We start from the raw sequence: 20,497 nt of genomic DNA, 5'->3' as shown, positions 1-20,497 counted from the left end.
GGTCAGTCTACCGTGGACCAGGAAGATTGGAGGATGTTTGTTGTGCTTCGATGTGTCATCACCTTGAACCCCTGCACCCCCTATACCAATCCCTATCCCATACCACCCCGGTCTCATTTACAAAGGTGAAGACAGTGATCACAGCCCATCTTCACAAGTAAGGGATCAACATATTACTGTTCTTTGATGACCAACTGCAGAATATGGGCTCACTGCTGTCAGCCTTTGACCACCTGCTTTCCTCCCTCGATTTCGTTATCAGCAAGATGAATTCCCTTCTCTGGCAAGTGCAGTGGATTGCCTTTATAGGATTGGTTTTGCATATGATGGATTTCAATTCCTTTCTGCCTTTGCAGCGGTTCTGTGAAATTCCGAATATGCTCCTGATGTTCAAGCTCATTCCTATGTTGGAGCTGGATGGTTCTGAAGCTTCTCTTGGCCTCCTGCATGCTGCTGGTGCCTTATGCTCATTGGGACATGCAGGATCTGCAGTGGAACATCCACCTTCAGTATTGGGGCATGCCTCTAGGACAGGATCTTCATATTGGACAAAGCAGCCTAGGGCCTGCGGTGGTGACGAGTGTATCATGACTTGTGATTGGACGTTTTTCTTACCCGATCCAGAGCTGACTGTGGTGATGGAGGTGTCATCTCTGAATTGGGTGGTGGTGGCGGCAGCAAATAAGCGAGTCAGAGATCAGAGGCCATGGTCTCCAATGGAGAAGCAACACCAAATCAATCTGCTGGAGTTGAGCACCATCTGACTAGCCCTCAAGACCTACCTTCCTTCCATCACAATCATTCCCGTCATTGTTCTTGCAGACAACATAACCTCCACGTGGTACTGCATTAAGCGGGATGGTGTGGGGGTCTTGTGTGCACTGCCAGGAAGTGCTGCAGATAGACTCCAGTTGCCATCTTTGATCTACAATTTTACATGATATAAGTTTCTAACTGCAACCCACCACCTGGAGTAACTTTTGACTGCTCAGCCACACTGCCTTTGGAGACTCCAGTGGTGAGAGAGTATGTGTTCATTCACTTTAAGTGCAGTAGTGGGGTGGAGCAGGACACCGGTGACAAATGACATAACTCTAACATTTGTTGCCCAGTTAAGTCTAATTGCCCCGGAAATCCAGGAAAAGTCCTCAGACCTACCAAATGTGATTCTTGTTTTATTTTTAAATCATAAGTCCGGGAATAGGCCCTGTAGAACATCTTATGGTCTGGGAAGTTGAGGGGAGCACTCAGATTTTGGCAACATCAGACTTCCTTCCAGTTTCCCGCAAATGAGTTTGCACATTTAAATGTTATTTCAGTGAAGTGCCCAATGGGGGAGAACTAGGATGACAAGCAGGTTAATTTGCCTTTATCTAATTATCCTTTTTTCTATTTACAGAAAAACAGTTCATAATAAGTTATGCTCACAATACCGTAACTCAAATTAAAAGAAAAAAAAACAGGTTATCGCTTAAAAACAGAGTGAAACAAAACCCTTGCATTGATCCTTTATAGTTGTCTGAGCAATGACTCTTCCCCCACCTATCAAACCATATCTCATACCCCCAAATGCCATGCCCATGATTTCACAGAGGACATGGCAATTGACATCAAAGGTGATCTAACTTATTAGTTTAATATGGACAGTATTGATGATATCACTAGGGGTGCAGTATGTTGTTCTTTGGATATGAAACCTAATGTTGTGGTGTTAGGTTATGTTATTTAATAGTATAAATATTGTGAAATCACAATCACTGCATCTCGGGAGTGAGTTACAGTTGGCATGGTGGGTTTCAGTTATGGTTTTCTAAGCTAACCATACCTTTTAACTTTCAGGGTTTATGTCCACTTTAAATGGACAAGGAGTAAACTGCAGGCATTAACAGGAGAAATTCAGTAGTGATAGCAGCACGAACCACAGGAGTGCACTGGTTTCAGGCAGCAAGAGTAAACTCTGTATGGTCTACACTGGTATAAAACCGGAGAGTGACCTACGTTTAAGTACTGGGTCAGGGAGCCCTTGTAATTATTTCAAGACTCGGTCTAGAAGGAAATATGCCTTTACAGGAGAAACACACCCAGAGTGTTTACCAAGGAGTGACAGAGGTGCCTAAATATCTCGATTGGACGTACAGGCCCACAAGCCTAGAATTTGTGCAAACCAAACAAACATGTGGAAGGTATGTTCTGCGCCCAGCTGGTACGGAAAAAAAATAATCACTGTCCTTGACAAATGGTAGTGTTGTACAAATTTCAGACTTCGCTTTCTAGGATCCAGTCATTAGCAACATGCATTGATTCTTGGGAACAATGGTGAGTTCCCCATATGAGCAACACTATACAATCCATAGTCAAGCCGTTGTAACAGGCCACCAGGGTAAGTGTTACATGGAATCAATCCTTAAGCCAGCTAGTGACATCCGCATAATAAGAATCTGACACTTCTGGACTAATAGTGATTGTAGAAGGGTAATTCTGTGAAAGAATTAATTAGTAGGCTAGAAGAATTGAAGGATAGGGAATGTTTTAGATTAGGAAAGGTGTAAAAGAAAAATCTGCCTCCAGTCTCTCTACCTGACCCTTACTTGCCCATATAGTGAAGACACCACTGGTGTACCCCCTTAACCTATTTTTCATTCACTGGACTGCCCAGAGATAATGGTTCAATGGTGAAATGGAGTAGCAGAGTGAGAGGAAGGGCAGAAAACCTGGACTATCTGTCATGAAAGACTCAGTGCTCCGGAAGCTCTATCTGTTTGGTGCATGTGTAGGAGGTTAACAGAAGCATAATAAACATGTACAAAACAAATTTCAGCATGCAGTTGTTGCTTTCAGCACTCACCAACCTTAACTGTTATGAAGTGTAAATGCAGCAGAAACATTACAAGAAGCTTAACACAGTCACATCCACTGTGCATGCCATTTCAAAACTGGTTGTGCAGGTCAAAATACAGCCATGCCTAGTCTTAAATGATTTTCGGGGAGTTTAGGAAATTGGGGGAGTGTCCGCATGGGTGCTGAAAGAAGCTAAAACATTCCTTACTAGAAGTATCCTCTTCTGTTAAAGAAACCAAATTTACATTTTGAAAAACATTTTTTGGGTTGTATGCTATTGTTTCAGTGGTATACATGCAATTTCCATTTCATGATTGCAAGCAGACATGTCAGTCAGACAAATGATGTATTTAAAAAAAATACAAAAAATGGGTGAGAGGACGAGAAGATAGCCTGGTGCAATCTAAATTACATGGTAGTATTTCCCATAGTTGGAAGTGCACGCCACTTGTACCATTAATGGCTTGATGTTTAGGAAAAGCAAGAAAGAGGTTGTTTACATGATCATTCAAAAGGTGGCAGGCTTTTCTTAACTTTTAAATCCTGCAGCTGAGCAACTATTGCTGGCTTACCTTTTTTTGTCAATAATACAGAAAGTTAGATTTCTTGTGTTTTTTTTAAAGCTCAGCTATAACTGTAGAATTAAGTAGTCAACAAACCTGAGGGGTCATAACCAATGACCTCACAGTGACCAAATAAAGAAGTTACATTGAAAGGTACTGGGAAGCACCACTGCCATACCAAAAAGGAACAAAGATAATGCGCTGCCCAGTGGTGAGCCGTAAGTATCTGTCTGCTCGCTCTGTCCCTTTTTGTTGTATTTCTTATTTCTGTTTTGGATTTCTTAGCTGTAATTGTTTTGTTTTCGTAATTGTAATTGTATTGTAATTGCAATGTAGTCTGTTTTCTACTGCCCCTGTATTCGTTCTCTTTCCGTTTCTCTCCTTCAGCCCCTCTCCTCCCCTACCGCAGTGCCCCTGCGGCCCGCCCCCCTCGCTCATCCAAACCACCAAAAGGACCGCCTTCAAAGAACGCATCGACAACAACGCACACAACAGCAAAGAGCTCTTCAACATCGGGATGGAACTCTCCAACCCCAGCGCCAACTCCAACAACATCCTGCCATCGCAAGACCTCTGCGACTCCCTAGCCACCTTCTTCCACCGTAAGATCGCAGACATCCACGACCGCTTCAACAACCATGGCCCCGACCGATACCGACACCTCAGACTCTCCTCCCCCCAGCTACACCGACCCCCTGCTCTCCTGGACCCACGTTAACGACGAAGACACCATCTAAATCATGAACACCATCCACTCCCGCTCACCATCAGACCCCTGCACCGCACCACATCTTCAGTAAAGCAAGCTCCACCATCGCACCCTATCTCAGCAAGATCATCAACAACTCCTTCGGGACAGCCACCTTTCCGGAGAGCTGGAAGCACGCCTAGATCAACGCCCTACTCAAGAAACCCAAGGCGGACTCCAAGGACCTCAAGAACTTCCCGCCCATCTCCCTACTCCCAGCGAAGTGAGCGAGAAGATTGTCAACAGGCAACTGATCTCCTTCCTCGAAGGGAACAACATCCTGGACCCGTCCCAATCCGGATTCCGCAGCAACCACAGCACCGAAACGGCCCTCCTCGCCGCCATCAACGACATCCGAGCCCTAACAGACAACGGAGAAACCGCGGCCCTCATCCTCCTGGACCTTACGGCCGCCTTCGATACAGTCTTCCACCACACCCTGCGCAAATGCCTCCACAACGCAGGGATCTACAACAAAGCCCTGGACTGGACCTCCTCCTTCCTGACCGGCAGAACCCAGAATGTCCTCCACCTTCCATTCCAATCTAAAGGCACCAAGATCATCTGCGGCGTACCCCACAGATCCCTCAATCTGACACTCTTCAACGTCTACATGGCACCGCTCGCCAAGATCGTCCGATCACACGACCTCAACATCATCTCATATGCCGATGACACCCAGCTCATCCTCTCAGTCACCAAGAACCCCACCACCAACAAAACCAGCCTCCACAAAGGTATGAAGGCCACCGCCAAATGGATGAAGAGCAGCCGCCTGAAACTGAACTCAGACAAGACGGAGGCCCACATCATCGGATCCACCTCCTCCGCCTGGGACGACTCATGGTGGCCGGCCGCACTGGGAGCTGCCCCGACCCCCACCGACCACGCACGCATCCTGGGGGTCATCCTAGACTCATCGTTGTCTATGGCTCAGCAAGCCAACGCCTTCTCCTCCTCCTGCTTCAACACCCTCCGCATGCTCCGCAAGATCTACAGATGGATCCCCACCGAAACGAGAAGGACGGTCACCCAGGGCCTCGTCGGCAGCCGGCTGGACTACAGCAACGCCCTCTATGCGGGAACCTCAGCCAATTGGCTCTCTTCTGCATGTGATTTAGTAGCCCCCCTCAAGCTAGTCAAATCCATCCGCCCTCATGAGGCTCACCGTTGGTTTAGCCCGGAGCTCAAGACTCTTAAACTGGAGCTTAGACGCTCAGAGCGCCTTTGGCGCCGCAGCTACGGCCCTGACCATAAGGCCAAATACAAAACCCTTCTTAAAGAGTACAAGCAGGCCATCCTGGCCACTAAGACCAAGTACTTTTCTGAACAAGTGGCGCTCTCGGCCAACAAAGCTAAAGAAATTTTTTCTTTGGTAAACAACTTGGCCACCTCTGATCGTGCTTGCCCTCCCTTCACTCCCTCCCAGGCCCTCTGCTCCTCTCTTAACAACTTCTTTATCGAGAAGATTGTAAAAATCAAATCTAACATCTTGGTCACTCCTTTTACTCCTCCTCACTCTGCTCCCCCTGCGCCTAAATCCTCCTTCTCCTCTTTTCCCCCCCTCCCTTTGGACTCTTTCCTAGCTTTGCTCACCAAAATCAAGTCTGGTTCCCCCACTGATTGTGCCCCTGCCCGTATTCTTAAAACCCTCTTCTCTTCCTGTCCTGATACCCCTCTCTCTTTCCTTAATGCCTCTCTTTCCACTGGCTTGGTCCCTTCTTCATTCAAATCTGCTATTATTTCCCCCATTCTTAAAAAACCTGGTCTCGACTCTTCTCTTCCCTCTAACTTCAGACCTATCTCTCTTCTCCCTTATCTGGCTAAAATTCTTGAGTCTTATGTTACTTCCTGTCTCTCTGTTTATGTTGAGCAGAGCCAGCTTCTGGCTTCTCACCAAGCTGGCTTCCGCTCGGGTCATTCGACCGAAACCGTGGTGTTGGCCGTCCTCGACGAGCTTAAAGCCAAGGCCGACGTCAACTCCCCTCAAGCTCTGATCCTCCTCGACCTGTCCGCTGCGTTTGACACGGTCGACCATAACATTCTTCTGGACCGTGTCAGCGCAGCGGGCATACGAGGTTCTGCCTTCTCCTGGATCACCTCTTTCCTGACAGGGCGTTCTCAAGCCGTTCACCTTCCCGGCTTCTCTGCTTCTCCCCTCCCGGTGCCCTGTGGGGTCCCCCAAGGTTCCTCTCTCTCTCCCCTTCTCTTTAACCTCTATATTCACCCTCTTATCTCTTCTCTTCTTGAGCTGGGGGTCTCTGTGTATAACTACGCTGACGACCTCCAGCTCGTCTTTGATCTTTCCTCTACTTCTCACTCTCTATCCTTTTTTCACTCCACCATGGTCTTTATCTCTGGGTGGATGAGCGCCAATCACCTCAAGCTCAACCCAGATAAGACTGAGCTTGTCCTGATTGGCGGCTCATCCAGTCCCTGGTCCCCTGCTTTCTGGCCTCCCATCCTTGGCCCCCCTCCCACCCCCGTTCCCTCTGTTAAAACTCTGGGCATCAAGGTCAGACAGGACCTGTCCATGCATGGCCAGGTCAGTGCCGTGGTGTCCTCCTGTTTTCTTTCCCTCCGAATGATCCGGAAAATCTCTCGTTTTTTTTCTCTCGACTCCCTTAAAATTATTATTTCTGCCCTTATCACTTCCCGCCTTGATTATGGCAATAGCTTGTTCGCTGGCATCCCTGCCTATGAAACCCGCCGCTTACAAGCTATCCAGAACCAGGCCGCCCGTCTCATCTTTCATTTGCCCAAAACCCATCACATCACTCCCGTCCTCAAATCCCTTCACTGGTTGCCCATTTTGCAGAGATCTCTGTTTAAACTAGGGTGCCTTGTTTACCGGGCCCTTGATCACTCTGCACCGGCTTTCATCAATTCTTTGATTTCCCGTCACACCCCTGCCCGCACTCTCCGTTCATCATCTTCTGCCCTCCTCACTGTTCCCCGCTTTCACAAATCTCGCACTGGTGGAACCCGTTTCTCTGTTCTTGCCCCCCGGTTCTGGAACTCCCTTCCTCTTTCTATGCGCTCGATCCCTATTTTTTCTCATTTCCGTAAAGCGCTGAAAACTTTTCTGTTTGCCCTGGCCTACCCCTGCTAAACCTCCTGGCCCTGTCTGTTTGGTTCTTCAGAGCTCCCAGCGCCAGGAAGCCGTTTGGCCATCGTGCGCTCTATAAATATTTTTCATTCATTCATTCATTCATTCATTCATTCATTCATTCATTCATTCAAACTCCAGAAACGACTACAATGCATACAGAACGCCTCTGCACGTCTCATCCTCAACATCCACAGCCACATCACAGTCCACCTGAAAGGCCTGCCCTGGCTCCCCGTCAACAAGAGGATCACCTTCAAACTCCTCACCCACGATCACAAAGCACTCCACAACGCTTAACCAGCGTACCTCAAGGAATGACTCCCCTTCTACACCCCGAACCGCCAGCTTCGCTGACCTCACCCTCGTCCCCCGCATCTGATGAGCTACCGGTGGCGGCAGATCCTTCTCCAACCTCGCCGCCAAGACTTGGAACACCCTTCCCCTCCGCCTATGACAGACCCAGGACCTGCTGGCCTTCATGAGACTTCTCAAGACCTGGCTGTTCAAGCAGTAGCAGCCCCCCCGTGCCTTGAGACCCTCACAGGTGAGTAGTGCGCTCTACAAATGGTATGATTGATTGATTTAGAGTGATTCTGAAAGGCGTATGATCAAAGTCTGCAGTTTCACACCTGGAGTCTTTTATTGTGACATAATTTTGTATGGCTTTAGGAAAATACTCCTATGCTTCAATGAGGTGGTGTCGAAGGAGTTAGAGTTGTGTGCGACTGAAGGGAGGAGTCCTAGGATACACATGCATGGAATAGCTGGCCTTCATAAAGAGGCACCCTATAGGTGGCCCAGGAAATGAGAAAAACAGAATTTTAAAGGTCTTGTCTTGAAGTTTGGTTCACTGTTTTGATATCTTTAAAAAGCAGATGCTGATTTATTTGACATCAATAAGTTATGTGAATCTTTACAGCTTAACCTGATGCAAAAGGCTACACATGGTATAATATTGCAATAGAAAGAGCTGACTGGAGTACCCATAGATAACTTGTTTGGTGTTCTTTAGTGGCTGCAGCAACTTTGTGCTCAATTGTGTACACGCAGGGTGCTCAGTATTGGGAGTCAAGGGACACCAGCTAGCCCGATTTTCAGGTTCACCCTATCCATGTCTGATAACTGTTTTACATCATCATTTATTGGTGTAACGTCTGATTTATGCAAGTTAGTTTATTTTTGGACGTACAGTTGCAAGTCTCAAGTCACATATGAACTATAAAAGGACAATCACATTCACCCAAGATGTGTAAGATCTCTTATGTACAATTTATACTTTTTTCGCAGACCAAGGTTGGACACTTTGCCTCGCAGTTCTTGGGCTATCAACAGCACGATTCCCAAGAGCTATTGTCCTTCCTTCTTGATGGCCTCCATGAAGATCTGAACCGTGTCAAGCAAAAGGAGTATATTGAGCTGAGGGATGCCGAGGGACGGCCGGACCAAGTGAGTGCCTCGGAAAATCAAACGTTTGTCATGGGCATCTGAATTTTTCCCATTTTTGATTCAAGGCTACACCCATTGTAAAACTGTATTCTGACTTAGCAATTGTTAAAGCTGTTATTCTTGAACGGTTTCAGTCTTTGATTAAATCAGGAATTGTGTTGATATTATTTGGTTCTGACAATACCTAATTAGCTCTTTGTCATTATGTCACCCTTTTATTTTAACATTCAGAGCATGCACCCTGGGTTATACAGCATACAAGCTACATCCAATAGTGTATTTAAATAAAATCTATGCTTTGCTTACTTTGGGGTAACAGTCAACTGTGTTTAATGCAGTATGGAAATGAGTTTTACTGCGCTATGAAATATTGATGTCACAAGAGATGCCGAGCTCAGTTCTAATGTCCCGGTACAGAAATATGATAGACACTGATGTCGCAAGAGCCCAGCAGGGAATGAACATGGATGTCTGAAGAGCCTAAAATGAAGTGGAAACTGACAGGTGGAAGTAAGGAGTGAAAAATGAGATCAGAACAGCAGGACTTGAATAGGGAGATGATACAAGAGTTGTGGGAAAGGGCACTGCTGTAGAATAAAATGTGTTAGGGGTATTAAGTGGCAAAGGTTCTGCTCATGGTGGGAACTCTTGACAACTTGAGCAGGAGAACCAAAGAATGATCATTTACAAAGTGGATCAGATGATATGTACAATCTGTGTGTACACTGTGGCTGATTGCAGATTTAGTTTGTACTGCTGCACTTTACATCGATGAGCACTATAGAGGACTGCATTCTACTTTGCAGTGCCTCATTGCCCAATATTCTCATTTAATTGTACCACCCTACCCAACAGACATTTCTTACTTGGCTAAAGCAGATTTACAAAAATCACTTAACATGTCTGTAATTAAATTATGAGGGTAAACGTTTTTAGGTTAAAAGTGTAGATAGATTGTAGAGATCATGTCCCTGCTGATAAATATAGTTGGGGGGAGACTGTAGAGATAGTTGTCCCAAGACAGCAGTGAGAGTAAATGTTAAATGTGTATGTGAAATTTCTGTGCTCTCGTCTTATCTTCTTTTAATAGACGTAGCATTGATCATACTTTCGGTTGTTTATTATTTTTTTTATTTTTTTTAAGTTAACAGGCCACCTTATTACATTCTGATTTTCCTGGTGGTAGTAAAGCACCACTAAAAGTGTTGGTCTGGTATTTTTTAAGAAATAGACTGCCAGGCAAACAAAAGCTGGATCATCTCTTATTGCTATGTTACCAAAGAAGTATTTCCGTTCCATGCACAAGGAAGTAGTCCACTAGTGATACGATAATTTTTATTGTACAGTTAATTAAAACGTATACAAAACCAAAAAAAAGCACAAGGTGCATTTTTAGTATCCTAAAATCACCCATCAGAGTCCGCTGGTGGCATTTATATCCAAATGATTGCTTCTCATGTTACAGCAGTAAAGGTATCTCCACCTACACCGTTTCACCCAAGAATCAGACTTCCTGAAAAAGAGTCCCAGTAAGGGTGTCAACAGTTGCTATGAAGTCACGGTGTGGTACTGAACAGAGTTGCATAATGCCCCAGTAGTCTATTGCTACCTACCTAGAGTCAAGACAAGTTGGACTCAATCTTTCTCAGGAGAGAAACAGATCACATAAAATGCCCATCTGCCGCCTCCTTTTATGCCACTTATGCACAGTAACACACCCAAACATGTGATAGCTAAAACTGCAGATACTTGGGCTGTACAGCCCAGAGGTGCAGGTATGGCGCCACATGAGTAGATCATTTAGAAACAAAACAATCATATAGCTGCAACTAGTAATTGAATTTTGACTCCAATTTCTTCAGTGCGCATCCAGGTGGAGAAAATGAGACAGACAGTCTAGGATGCTGTAAATGGATTATTTTCTGTTAAACAAGGGAACCCATTAGGTAAATTAGGACCATGGGTGAGTAATTACTATAAGAAACAAGGGTCCTAGTAGTAAGGCATATTTTTATAGACTGGAGTCAGTACTATATATTTAGTTCACTCTGTGTACCCAGCCGGGCCACAGGTGTTTATTTTACAAAAAGATAGACATAAAAGTTTGACATACAAACAAGTGATAGGGCACAATCCTGTACCTATCATTCAAAATAACGAGATACAGAAACAAAAGAAATAACAGGCAAAAAGAGTTGGAGCCAATTTTGTGACTTGTAAACCATTACTTATCATGACAAGCTCACAATAACAGTTACTACACGCATTTTAAACACAGTGGCCTTATATGTAGTACTGTTTTAAAAGGTCGACGTTTCGATCCCTAGGCTCCTAATTAAGCAGGATCATCATCAGGACTATTGAGAATAATTGCCTGGTGTATTTCCAACCTGTTGGTGAAAAGTGGGAAGGAAGAAACAAATTGCAAGAAAGAGGATCAGAAAATCATCCTTGAGAAAGAGGTACAAGTACAACCATACAGTATAAGCAGCATGACATTAGGGCTTGTACACTAGACTTGCAGTGCAGTTAGAACATTGTTGCTTTGAAATTTACGGTGAAATAATTGTTTTAAAAAAAACATTGGCGCAATGAAGAAAAAAGTGAAGTGATGTTTTAAGAAACTTCGGCGCAGTGCTGGAATTGCGTGTCGAAAATAGGCTGCCGCAGTGGTGACCGATAATTCTGCTTCAGTGCTGGGCAAAAAGTGACCCGATTTCAATTGTGCATGCGAGATGGAATTTAATTGATAGGTACATCTTGGTGGTACGTGAGGCTGACCGTAAGGCAATGGAAGAAGTACTAACCGAATAATGATTTAGGAGGCTGTTAGGTACAAAAGCCACGGGGCTATGAAGTGGTGGACCCAGTGATAATCGGAATGGCCTGAGGATAGAAAAAGGGTTGTTTAGGATGTGGCTGTGGATCGTTGAGTGAGAAATCGTGAGGGGTGATAGACAAGAACATACCTGATGCCGGGAAAGTACAGCCGTACTTAAGGATGACTGCTTAGACTCTCCTGTTTATCGAATTGCAATACATGTAATGTCATTTATTTAATCCATTGCCCTTGCAACAAGGTCTACATTGGCCAAACAACGCAGAAAATCAAAGCACGCATCTGTCAACATAGAAGTCGAATCAGATGCAGAACACCTAATGCCCCATTGGTGGACCACTTCACCAATGAAAACCACAACGAGGACGACATCAATTGGACAGTTCTAAAAGTATTAACTTTACCTCCAAGAGGCGGCAGCATGGCTAACCTATTGAACAAAGAGGAACTCAAAAACATTATCCTATTTGATGCAATGCATAATGGCTTGAACAGAGCGGAAGACTGGACTACTTTGCTCTGATTACTCTAGATGGATACTAAACAGACTGGACTACTTTCCTCTGATTACTCAAGATAGATACTAAACAATGTCTAATGTACAGTAATAGCCCTGCAACAGTTATAGCCCTGCAAATGGAATGTATAGATGTAATTCAATGGTTCTGGAATTCTTTCTATGACCAGTAATATAATTTTTAATCACAATTTGGAAACGAAAATGTGTAATATAGTCACCACTGCACAGCATGCCACCTTCTGTGCACCCCCGCACCCCCACCTTGTTAACCTGCACTTATGTACTGTACTAACTACACCGTTCCATGATGGCCGACTCGGGCCCCTATGACCCAAGATGGCCGCCACTCCCATGTAATCGCGTTAGTCCGTTTTTAATTTCTAGTACGTGCTAGATCCTGTCTGCACGCCTGCCCACTCAGTCAGTACCCGGCACCACAGACCTGAGGTTCGGACAACAGATTAACCACCACGTTAATCCCCGAAGGTAAGCGACACCCAATATCCACCTGGGTCCACAGCTCGCTCTTTACCTCGGACCCCGTTTTTAACGTTTTCCCCTCCCTCCCCCTCGATACAGGGCTCATTCCTTCCCCACCGTGGGACGCCCTGAACTACTAGAGCACGCGAACGAAAATCGCTCGCGAAATTGCTGGCTCCGTAGACAGACCGCGGCTTCTGACTCCACTGAGAGTCTAAGCAGTCATCCTTAAGTACGGCTGTACTTTCCCGGCATCAGGTATGTTCTTGTCTATCACCCCTCACGATTTCTCACTCGACGATCCACAGCCACATCCTAAACAACCCTTTTTCTATCCTCAGGCCATTCCGATTATCACTGGGTCCACCACTTCATAGCCCCGTGGCTTTTGTACCTAACAGCCTCCTAAATCATTATTCGGTTAGTACTTCTTCCATTGCCTTACGGTCAGCCTCACGTACCACCAAGATGTACCTATCAATTAAATTCCATCTCGCATGCACAATTGAAATCGGGTCACTTTTTGCCCAGCACTGAAGCAGAATTATCGGTCACCACTGCGGCAGCCTATTTTCGACACGCAATTCCAGCACTGCGCCGAAGTTTCTTAAAACATCACTTCACTTTTTTCTTCATTGCGACGAAGTTTTTTTTAAACTATTTTTTCACCGTAAATTTCAAAGCAACAATGTTCTAACTGCACTGCAAGTCTAGTGTACAAGCCCTAATGTCATGCTGCTTATACTGTATGGTTGTACTTGTACCTCTTTCTCATGGATGATTTTCTGATCCTCTTTCTTGCAATTTGTTTCTTCCTTCCCACTTTTCACTAACAGGTTGGAAATACACCAGGCAATTATTCTCAATAGTCCTGATGATCCCGCTTAATTATGAGCCTAGGGATCGAAACGTCGACCTTTTCAAACAGTACTACATATAAGGCCACTGTGTCTAAAATGCGTGTAGTAACTGTTATTGTGAGCTTGTCATGATAAGTAATGGTTTACAAGTCACAAAATTGGCTCCAACTCTTTTTGCCTGTTATTTCTTCTATTTCTTTTGTTTCTGTATCTCGTTATTTTGAATGATAGGTACAGGATTGTGCCCTATCACTTGTTTGTATGTCAAACTTTTATGTCTTTATCTTTTTGTAAAATAAACACCTGTGGCCCGGCTGGGTACACAGAGTGAACTAAATATATAGTACTGACTCCAGTCTATTAAAATATGCCTTACTACTAGGACCCTTGTTTCTTATAGTAAATGGATTATTGGCAATTGCAGAAGTCAAACGTCAATACTCATATCTGCTGACCATGTCTAGAAGTTCACTTCTTTGACTCAGCAATATGATTCTATGTATATGCCATAGAAACAAGACTTTTCTGATAGATAATTCTAATCATAGATTCCTCATCTTGAGTATCCCACAAGCCAAACTAGATACATAGAATTTAAAAAGCGGTACTCCAGCATGCCAGCAGGTGGTGGTGTGACTACCCATTGGATTCATACCGCCCAGGAAGGGACTGAGCAGAGCTGCATAAGCACCAACTCTGTGCAGTGACGTTGGTTCCTTTCTTTCTGTGCCTCCCGTTGAGGTTCCCGGAGATCTGCTCCCAATCTTTGTCATTCTTAGGACAATTCCAAAGCTATTAGACATTGTGCTAAGGAATCGTGTATCCTCTGTAAACTACTGGCTTCAAACCCTGCTGGGATTGTAGGAAGCAGATGTAATTTAAGGACGCGCACAATATGTGTCTTTGGTTTTGGTGGTCTGGTTAGAGTTCTCATGTCACGCGACGTGTGCCATTATGCACCTGTAAACTTTAAGAGATTAAAAAACAATGCTCTACTATTCTGAAGAAAAGCAACAAGTCCTCACTGTTGAAGCTCTGATCTTGCTCCCACGCAAAGTCACACGCCTGGCCATTCCTGCAAATGATTCACTTCCCACTTGAAGTCTTTGGGTTAGTTGAAATCCGAACAGAAAATATGGATCTTCCCCATCTTGCTCTTCTAGCTAGAGAGGATATGCAAAGGTAGCTAGATTAACATTGCACTCCATCGAAGACTGTGACTCTAACACTAAACGAGAAATGTAGCAACCCCTAGGACACTGATGAAGAAGAGAAAGGTAATGGATTACTTTCCTCTTGCTGTACTGATAATGCAGTATAATGAAATTTACAAAATGCGAGTTTGCTACACACTTCCCCTGAAAGGGAGCTCTTCATAATAAAACCTCCATCAGAAATTCTCTAACCAGGTCTGACCCAACCATTTAATGATGCCCTTACTCATGGTTTCTTGACTATATCCTGCAAACCCGATCCTTGCCTATCTGACCAGCAGTAGCTCGACATCATACATCTGCATGCCTGTTTCCTGATTTGCCAAACAGGAGAGGTGAGCCTCGTTGTGGTAAAATGGGGTTCTTTTGCAGTAGCTCCCTCTCTTGCCTGCTTTTGATGCAACTTTGACTGTGGAGTACTGGGACCCTGCTGTCCAGGTTCCCAGTACCAGAGCTCTTTCCCTAAAACATTACCACAATTGGTACTTCTGACCCCTGTAAGTCCCTTGTATGTGTTACCCTAAGTACCCAGGGCCTGGAAGCTGAAGAGGGTCCCCTGTGACACCCTCACTGGGATCAATGCGCTGACCTTGCAGCTTGCATGCCCCTGTGAGTTGAAAACAAAGTCAACAGGGCACCCTGCCTAGGTACTTTGCCAGCCAGCATAGCCTGAAGGTGTAGTTAAGTCACCCCTCTAGCAGGCCTTACAGCCCTAAATGCAGGGCACACTATACTACAGGTGAAGGCCTATCTACATGAGTATTAACGCCCCTTCAATACTTAAGTCAATTCTTAAATATTGTAAGTGCCAGGGAAGCCATAAGGAGTACGTGGGTAGGAAATTCGACTACTCGAGTTCCCCAGTACCATGATAGCTTCACTTCAGCCATCATGGTACCAAACAACTCCTGGTAATAAATCCACACTGAAGCCAGTGTGAGATTTGTTAAACCATGTGCTCAGAGGGCACCTCAGAGGTGCCCCCTGAAAACCTACCGACCCTGGGGCGGTCACTGACTGGCTTTAGGCAGCTGGCCATACACAGACAAGTGTTCGAGGCATGTGGGCTGCTAAATTCATATCTATAGCATAGATCGCCGCCTAGTGTTGGGTCCGGATGATTGCACATTGTTGTCCTGGAAGAGTCTTCGAAGTATCACGGATTAGGTGGCTCCTCCCCTGGACTACAGTGCGCATGGGCATCGACTCCATCCCCAGATTGTTTTTTTACGCCATTGGGTTCGGATGTGATTTCGACGTCTCCTGTTCGGAATCGATAAACACTCTTTTCAAGGCCAAAAGGCCTTCGCTTATCCCGTCGGTATTGTTCGGTCTCGTGAACACTCCAACTCGTCGAGTCGGGTGACTCTTCGGTCATCGAGGCCCTGTGAACGCAGCAAGACTTAGACGGCATGGAACGAAGTCCATTCAAGAAGTGCCCCGTGTGTGGCTCGAAGTACCCACACATCGACGTACACCCTGTGTGTAATAAATGCCTGTCGCCGGACCATAACGAGACCAACTGTATGGCCTGTTCCAAATTCAGGTCAAAGAAGACTCTCAAACTTCGGCGCGTGGCGCGCCTCGAAGCACAGCGGTCAGCCCCAGCGCCGGACGACATCTTCGAAAGGCCCCGAAGCAGAAGTACCAGTACTTCAACTACAAGTTTCACCTTCATCGGCGGAGGTCCAGCCCGAATCCGAGGCAGATGTCGTGGCTCTAGACCTGGACGAAAACGTCGAATAGGTAGGGGACTACGAAGAAGTATATGGGGCCGTGGAAGATAGCTCGGAGGATGAGCTATGCCCCGTTCGTACTCTGACAATGGCCCAGGTCACGGGATCGCCACGCGGCCTTACCCACGACCTTCCACCTCGATCCACGGCCCCGCCTTCCGGCCCGGCTACGGACACCTCAGCGGAGCCGCCATTACAGAAATCGAAACCGAAACTCACACAATCGGTATCGACGAAGACTAAGATGGCCGACACCTCAGGGGTGCCGCCATTACAGAAATCGAAACCGAAACTCACAGCATCGGTATCGAAGTAAACAAAGATGGCCGACACGCCATCGACAACGACGACGCCTGCTCCGCCATCGACGCCGTCGTCTTCGGACACCTCAAAACCTTCTAAAGCTAGCGACCCAGCAAAGGTGTCGAAAGTGACCAAGGAACCAAGCTCGAAGGGTGTGCTCGAGCGGGTGTCGAGCAAGGTGGCCGAGTCGAAGTCAAAGTCGGCGACGGGCACCGAGCAACAGTCTGGAGTCCCGAAGCAAAAGACCAAGGCAGTCGATCCGAAGAAGTCGGCGTCCGCGCCTGAGGCTGGGGTCGGTGACAGTAGCACAGTGGTCGAAGAAACGTCTGCGCCTACGGCGGCCAAACAGCCATCAACGACGCTCGTCTCTTCACATGGAGGTGGACAGAGGTCATCACTCGGGTCGACGAAACCATCCGCTTTGTTTACCAAGCAGGTCTCGGATTCCCTCAAGCGGATACGGGACAAGGCGTCGGCGTCGGAGCCGAGCACACCTTCAGCACCCCAACCGCTGGCCCCACCGAAAAAGACTTCGATGCCGATCCTCTACACTCTACCGCCTAAGGTGGCACCGAAGGCCTTTGCACCGCGCTTGGTGACCAAGGACTCCACAGTTTCCGGCGCAAGTCTCGGTCCTCGACAACCTCTACTGGAGGAGCTGTCAGCGCATTTTATCGACGCCGACACAGGGAAACTCACGCTGTACAAGAGGAAAATTACTTCACAGCCTCTGGAGTGGTTTGTAATTCCTCTCAAACGGAAAAGGCCAGCACCAGATACTCCAGTGCTAGTTGAACAACTTCCTCCACAGCCTAGGAGAGGGGCAACACCTTCACCCACTTGCTCAGAAGGGGATGAAGGTGAACAAGATGAGGAGTATAACTTTCCTGCAAACACAGACACTGATGATCAGCAGGACTCCTGGATGGCCACTGGTGATCACGGAGACCAGCAGGTTCTCCAGGACACTCAGGTTTATGGTGTAAAAACCTCTCCCACAGAAGACTCTGCAGCATTTAATGCTTTAATTGAGAGGGCAGCTACAAATCATAAAGTAGAGATGCATGCTGACCCGGTGGAAGATGACTTTTTATTTGACACTTTCTCTGCAGCGGAAAAAGCTGTGAAAACTCTTCCTATGCTAAAGGGGGTCCTTAAACATGCCACGGACATTTTCAAGGAACCCACCAGGGCTAGGGTGGTGAACCCCAGGATAGAGAAAAAATACAGGCCCGCACCTGGCGACCCAACCTACATCCGGGGCCAGTTGCCCTTAGACTCTTTGGTGGTCTCCAATGCCCGCAAGAGGGCAAACTCTCAAACAACGGGTGAAGCTCCTCCCCCGGATAAAGAGTCCAAAGTGCTGGAGGCATCGGGGAAAAGGGTGGCAGCTCAGGCAACAAACATCTGGCGCATATCAAACACACAGGCTCTGCTGGCCAGATACGATAGGGCGCACTACGACACCCTGGCACAACTGCTGCAACACCTTCCAGACCAGTTTAAGGAGGGAGCTGAGATGCTTATACAGGAGGGCAAGCTCATCTCCAATGCTGCGATAAAATGCGCGCTCGACGTTGCGGACACAGCAGCGAGGGCGATAAACACTAGTGTTATGCTGAGGCGTCAAGCATGGCTCCGCATCTCAGGGTTCAAGCCAGAGATCCAGACAGCTATCCTTAACCAGCCTGTTAATCCAGACCGGTTATTTGGCCCAGAGGTGGACACCACCCTCGAGAAAATCAAGAAAGATACGGAGACGGCCAAATCCATGGGTGCTCTCCAGTCTCAGCAATTCCGTGGGAACACTTTTCGTCGCTCAGGCAATCGAAGTGTTACCAGAGGACACTTGGCACAGCAAACGCCTTACAACAAGGGTGGGGCGCAATCCTCGTACCCCAAACAAGGTAGAGGAGGGTACCGGGGAAACAGTGCCAAAGGCAGAGGAAGAGGCAACAACAGCTCCCGTTCCTCTGCCTCCAACAAACAGTGACTTCCTGTCACTGCCACCCGACCATCCAACACCTGTCGGGGGGAGACTGCAACGGTTCCTCCCTGTCTGGCAGTCCATCACCACAGACAGGTGGTTACGGCAACTTATCCAGTTCGGCTATTGTTTGGAGTTAACATCCACTCCGCCCAACATTCCCCCAAGAAAACGTCCTATGTCAGCCGAGCACTTGCACTTATTGCAGCAGGAAGTTCTTGTAATGCTGCAAAAAGGCGCTATAGAGCTCGTGCCGGTGGAGGAAGAAGGCACAGGGGTGTATTCCCTGTACTTCTTAATCCCAAAGAAGGACAGCTCACTCAGACCGATTCTGGACCTCAGGCCTCTGAACCAGTACATTCTTTCAGAACACTTCCACATGTTAACACTGCAACAGGTTCTTCCATTACTAAACCAGGGAGACTTCCTCGCAACCTTGGACCTCAAGGATGCTTATTTCCACATACCACTCCATCCTTCACACAGAAAGTATCTCAGGTTCACCATACAAAACAGGCATTACCAGTTCAAGGTTCTCCCCTTCGGAGTGACCACTGCCCCCAGAGTGTTCACCAAATGTCTGGCAACAGTAGCAGCGCACCTCAGGAGACAAAACATACATGTCTACCCTTACCTAGACGACTGGCTCGTTCAAGCCAAGTCGGAGCGACAGTGCGCCACAGACATGTCTCACACCATTCACCTTCTTTATGGTGTGGGGTTTTCCCTGAACTATCCCAAGTCGCACCTCCTGCCAGCCCATGTGCGGCAGTATTTGGGCGCGACAATAAATACTCTGCCACAGCTCAGCCGAACCAAGCACGGATCGACAACATCCAGTCGCTAATCCAACGGTTCAGACCGCAACACTCCCTCCCAGCGAGAGTGTTCATGCAGTTGATAGGCATGATGGCCTCCTGCATCTTTATAGTCCCGCACGCCAGGTTGCATATGCGTCCGCTCCAGGAATGCCTGGCACGTCAGTGGACTCAGGCTCATGGCCAGTTGAAAGACCTAGTGTTGGTGACCGGTCGGGCATACAGCTCTCTGCATTGGTGGACTCCACACAACCTTTGCAAGGGCCGACCGTTCCAAGAGCCTGTGCCACAGATTACCCTGACGACGGACGCATCTCTCCAGGGATGGGGAGCTCATGTGCTCCACTACACGGTGCATGGACTATGGACAACGCAGCAAAAGAAGATGCACATCAACTACCTAGAACTGATGGCAATCTTCATGGCACTCAAGTCCTTCAAAGTACATCTGTGCAACAAGGTCGTGTTGATCCGGACGGACAACATGACGGCCATGTACTACATACAAAAGCAAGGAGGTACACACTCTCCACAGCTGGCTCAGGGCATGTGGAAGTGGGCCATTCAGAGGAACATCTTCCTCATGGCGGAACACCTCCCGGGCAAGGACAATCAGATGGCGGATCTGCTCAGCAGATACAGCCACCAAATGCACGAGTGGGAGATACATCCATCAGTACTCCGCCCGTACTTCCAGCAGTGGGGTCATCCAGAGATAGACCTCTTTGCCACAAGCGAAAACGCAAAATGCCAAAGCTTTGCCGCCAGGTTTCCTCACCCACAGTCGCAGGGCAATGCGATATGGATGAACTGGTCAGGCAGATTTGCGTACGCTTTTCCCCCAGCGCCTCTCATTCCGCTGGTGGCAAGAAAGCTAAAGCAACACTCGATGACGCTCATCCTGGTTGCTCCAACGTGGGCACGCCAACCATGGTACACCACGTTTCTAGAACTCTCCGTGGTACCGCATCAAAGGCTGCGCCTCACACCCAAGCTATTGACGCAGAACCATGGCGACATTCAGCATCCAGAT

The 20,497-nt window shown here is 47.1% G+C and overlaps 1 protein-coding gene across 1 annotated transcript in view; it reads left to right on the top strand.

Annotated features, from left to right (window-relative positions):
- The window catches only part of USP11 (ubiquitin specific peptidase 11), a 452,733-nt gene that overhangs the window by 228,875 nt on the left and 203,361 nt on the right, over positions 1-20,497 (top strand). Inside the window, exon 9 of the mRNA XM_078664784.1 lies at positions 8,549-8,707. Coding sequence (XP_078520910.1) covers positions 8,549-8,707 — 159 coding nt within the window. The remainder of the gene's footprint in view (positions 1-8,548; positions 8,708-20,497) is intronic.

The sequence above is a fragment of the Lissotriton helveticus genome, chromosome 10, assembly GCF_964261635.1.
Source record: "Lissotriton helveticus chromosome 10, aLisHel1.1, whole genome shotgun sequence".
NCBI lineage: Eukaryota > Metazoa > Chordata > Amphibia > Caudata > Salamandridae > Lissotriton > Lissotriton helveticus.
Note: the sequence above shows the minus strand (reverse complement) of the source record. Positions and strands in the feature narration are given on the sequence as shown.